Raw genomic sequence first — 4,254 nt, 5'->3', positions numbered from 1 at the left:
GTGGTACCGACATGAAGGGCTGGTGTTCCTATCAGTATCGACGAGCTGCCACCTCAGCCCATCACGATCATCCTTCTCCCACACTATCAAGCCTTAGGGATAAAATCTATGTCTGATAAGAAATCTAAAAGAAAACAACGTAGGATTATAAGGGACAAGAAAGGGAAACAATTTGATATAGCATAAAATGTATATTATCTATATTAAACACGAATGAATCTACAATTGTATCAAAGAGCTTTATTTGTTATTAGCAATACTAAAGTAAAATAGAATATTGTGTATACAAATTACAATTTGTATACACAAATTCTACAAATAGTCCATAAATTATGTATATTACATGAGCTTTGTTTAAATTTTAAGAGCAACAAGACCAGTAATGCCTTTTCGAGCACTTTCCTGGTTAAAGATGGCATAGTTTTTCACCGTCTTGTACACCCTAGGCCTCTTCTGATAGACCAAAACATCCACCGGGCCAATCTCTTTGTTCGGACCGGGCTCTGAAAACATAGCCACAGATATTCTCTCCTTCCTCTTGTTTGTCACCACCCTATGAACGGAGGTCTTGAAAATCCCATTACTCGCAATCTGCAACATAAGTATATATAATTGCAACATATACTTAGTTAAGATTAATATTATGGCATAGCTAGTTTGAAATGAGTATTTTGTAACAAAGTTGTTCACCTCCATTTGATCACCAAGATTAACGAAGAGGGCATCACGTATCACAGGAACCATGTACCATTTACCATCATTCAAAATCTGAAGCCCTTCAACTACAGGATCTTGTAATAAAAGAGTAATCCCGGATCTATCTGAATGAATTTTAAGACCGAGCACTTGATCAGGCCTTGGACATGGCGGGTACAGCATAAACCGCCCGTGTAAAAGATCCTCTTCAGTAAAATGTTTTGAAAAACAATTTTCTTCCAAATCTAAACATTTCGCCATCGCCTTGTATATGGCCACCGATATAAAGGTGATCTTTGCACCGTAGTCATCGACGGTTTCCCTATAAAAGATTTTTTTAAGCCCCCAAATGTCCCACATGAAAAAAATTCTGAGTTCGTTGGGTCAGCATACAATAAGGATAATTAAAAAGTTATTAGAAACCGGACCTAAAATTCGATGGGTTTTGGGGCCAGAACTGGAGGTTTCTTTGATCTTTCGGGAGAATCATAAAAGAAAGGCGATCACACCAATCTTGAGCTTGATTCTCGGAGTACGACACGTCATTTCCATAACCTTCAAAAGAACCGGTTTCTCTCAAGTATTTTCTTTTCTCCTCCAGCGGAAGATCAAAGAACTGTTTGGTCACCCGTCGAACGTTATCAAGATACGAGTCCGAAAGCCCATGATTCACAACCTGGTTGGTTTTGAACATCAAAACCATAAACCTTCATATTAATTACGTACTAGCTAGTTACAAATTAAGTAGAAAAGAATGAACGGTTAATTTAAACCTGAAAACAGCCCCAAGTAGTAAGTGCTAATCTAAGTTTGTCTAGTTCGGTTTGTTGATCAATTTGTTTGCTAGATGAATGCAAACGGCTAATGTCAATGACCGGCACCGGAGCAAAAGGTGGTGAGGTTTCTAAAGGGCCGAATTTGGCGGTGTTATTAAAGATGTATTTGGAAGGCGGTTGATCGCGGTCCATGGCCATCTGTTGTGCAGTTTTCGCCGGGAGCGAGTCAGTAGCAGCCATGGTGGAAGAGAAAACGTCGATGAGAATGAGAGAGCGTGTTAATATAGCGGTGCAATTGCTTATCTGACTTTCCTTATTCATGTCATGGCAATTGACATACTAACCGACTAATTAACTACAAAAGTCTAAACGGAATAAATGGTTCCGTATTGTTATTTAAATGAGAAAAAAAATAAAGAAAAGTGGCGAAGTTTGTACGATAATCTAGGTGGGATCAGACTCAATATGTAAAAGAGAATTTGTAAATTGGGGAGGCCGGCCTTCAAATTTTCAAATGAAAATTGATAAATTTATACTATGTATACAAATTTTTTGACAAAAACTTTAAATTTACACTACTTTAACAAAAAAAAGAAAAAAGAGCCAGGACCCTCAAGTTACACTAAAGTTATGCCCTTGACAATGACTACGATCCAAGTTGCGTATATGCCAATATGCATTAATAGCCATTTTGATCACCCATCTTCTAAGATTAACCTTTCTTAATCTAAATACCCAAAATGGTCATCCAAAAACCGTCAGACTGGCGTGTAATTATGACAAACCGACTGTTTTTATCAACTGTAGGGGTATGGTATTAAACCCGGCTTACGACCTTAATTTATTATGTTTGGCTTATTTTATTATATGGACTAATACAATATTATTGGGCTGAGGGGGTTTTGTGGAGGTAACCCTAACTGGGCTAGGCCCATTAGGGTACCATGATGGTGGCCATGAGGCTCCCTATATAAGGAGGTCTCCACCTCCTTATTAAGGGTTGTTGTTCTCAATAAGAGCCACCACTATAACCATTTTTATGTCTGTAAACAAGAGATCCTCGAGATTTTTTAGCAGTCACCTCCACACCCCCAAAAGCCATTGCAGATCTGAACGGAGGAGAGCGAGATTTGGTTACATCATCCCGTAGAAGACGATCCGAACTATGCCTGGTACGTTTCGTGTTTCTTCAGGAAGAATGCTAAACCATTCAAAAATTACCTCTTAATAATTTAGATCTCTTACTGGTTCAACACTAGATTGTTAAACAACCCCTTAGTTATATGTATAACCTTTTGAGCTTAGTCTACTATTATAATAAACATAAATCATGTTTGTACCATATGACATCTAATTGGCCTATTTTTATGTCAAGTGGCACCCTTGTCTTTTAACATCTAATTCCTAATTTTTTTTATTAAAACAAATCAATTAAAACCTACCTTAGCATGCCTTATCTCTGTATCACATCAGACGCTCCAAACCCTAATAAGATAGAAATCGTTGTTTAACATCATTTGCACACCAAATATGGATATTGAAATAATGTGTTTTCAAACCCGTGTATGTTTATAATATTTTCCTATGCTAAATATGTATTTTCATACCCCAAGTCCATATTCCAGTAAGTTATCAAATCTTTAACCCCCCCCCCCCTATATCCATATTCTGATTGTATGCAAACACTAACAATAACCCAGATATGTATTTTCTGATTGAAGCATATGATAGCAACTGATTAATTATTTTATTAACGCCGCCATACGTAGATTGATTGTATGTTTTGATTAAGTTGTCTAGTTTTTTTCTCTTTGCATCCATTTATTGTATGCACACTTTCGAATGTGTGATGTATATAAATTTATATATATTTTCGGCACTAAAATATCTCCAAATAAGCGTGATATCGACAATTATATTAGAATAAATAGCCACTAATGTTTATAATGTCTGTCTATAGGTAAATATATCCCTAAAGAATAAAACGAGCTGATTTAACAAAGAAAAGCTATGAACACGAACTCAACACACCCCATGGTGAATCAAGGCATGGCCATGTCAAGAATATATGAAGAAAAGACAAAATTCAGGAAGTCACTACATGACCATGTTAACCTCAACACTCCCATGTTGAAAGTACAAAAGGAAAAGACAAAATTGAAGATTTCGAAGCTCAACATGGCCCATGTTCAACCTAAACACACCCATGTTGATAGTACAAGAGAAAAGACAAATTTGGACTCTTCTGGATTCACCACGGCCATGTTCAGAGATCAACACGGCCGTGTTCTCTCTTCTGCTGTACCATCCGACAACGAGCATTAATATAATAGGACAAATTGATCAATACGGCCGTGCCCAACTTAACACGGGCCGTGCTGAGCTCCCAGATCAGCCTATAAATTAAATTTTCATCTTCCACATTCAACACACCTTCAATAACATTAAATCCACTTCACCCACCTTCTTTCACCACCATAAATAAGGGATTATCCCATCCACCTACCCTTTGAAGAACAAGGAGATTAAGCTCTTGGAAAAAGTCATTAGTATCAAACATTATGCTTACTGATGTGCGTTGGGTGGTGTAGAAAAAGTGTTAAGTCTTTCAAAGGTTTTAGTTCACACAATGTTGAGTTTTAAATTTATAAAGATGATTATTATCTTAGCTAAACCACACACAAATAGACAAGTGTACCTATCGTATATGTTGTAAAGTATAGGTAAGAACCACGTACCGATCCACTGACATACTTGTTTGATTTTTACTACTGAATCGTTG

The 4,254-nt window shown here is 36.9% G+C and overlaps 1 protein-coding gene across 1 annotated transcript; it reads right to left on the bottom strand.

Annotated features, from left to right (window-relative positions):
* Positions 1-354: 354 nt before the first annotated feature.
* Positions 355-1,712, bottom strand: LOC143540448 (codeine O-demethylase-like). Its single transcript, XM_077033506.1, has 4 exons — positions 1,470-1,712; positions 1,125-1,372; positions 691-1,018; positions 355-591 (listed from the first exon to the last, which is right to left on the bottom strand). The coding sequence occupies exons 1-4, from the start codon at positions 1,710-1,712 to the stop codon at positions 355-357; spliced, it is 1,056 nt and encodes a 351-aa protein (XP_076889621.1).
* Between the last annotated feature and the right edge of the window lie 2,542 nt (positions 1,713-4,254).

Source organism: Bidens hawaiensis, unplaced genomic scaffold (genome assembly GCF_021521415.1).
Source record: "Bidens hawaiensis isolate Kalapana, Puna unplaced genomic scaffold, B.hawaiensis_p1.1 tig00012231_1, whole genome shotgun sequence".
NCBI lineage: Eukaryota > Viridiplantae > Streptophyta > Magnoliopsida > Asterales > Asteraceae > Bidens > Bidens hawaiensis.
This window is presented reverse-complemented; position numbering and strand designations above follow the sequence as displayed.

Coding starts and splice junctions, on each gene's coding strand:
- LOC143540448 (XM_077033506.1), bottom strand. CDS start 1,712: ATGGCTGCTACTGACTCGCTCCCGGCGAAAACTGCACAACAGATGGCC. Junction 1,373..1,469: donor CTACTTGGGGCTGTTTTCAG/GTTTAAATTAAC, acceptor AAAACCAACCAG/GTTGTGAATCATGGGCTTTC. Junction 1,019..1,124: donor CAAAACCCATCGAATTTTAG/GTCCGGTTTCTA, acceptor AATCTTTTATAG/GGAAACCGTCGATGACTACG.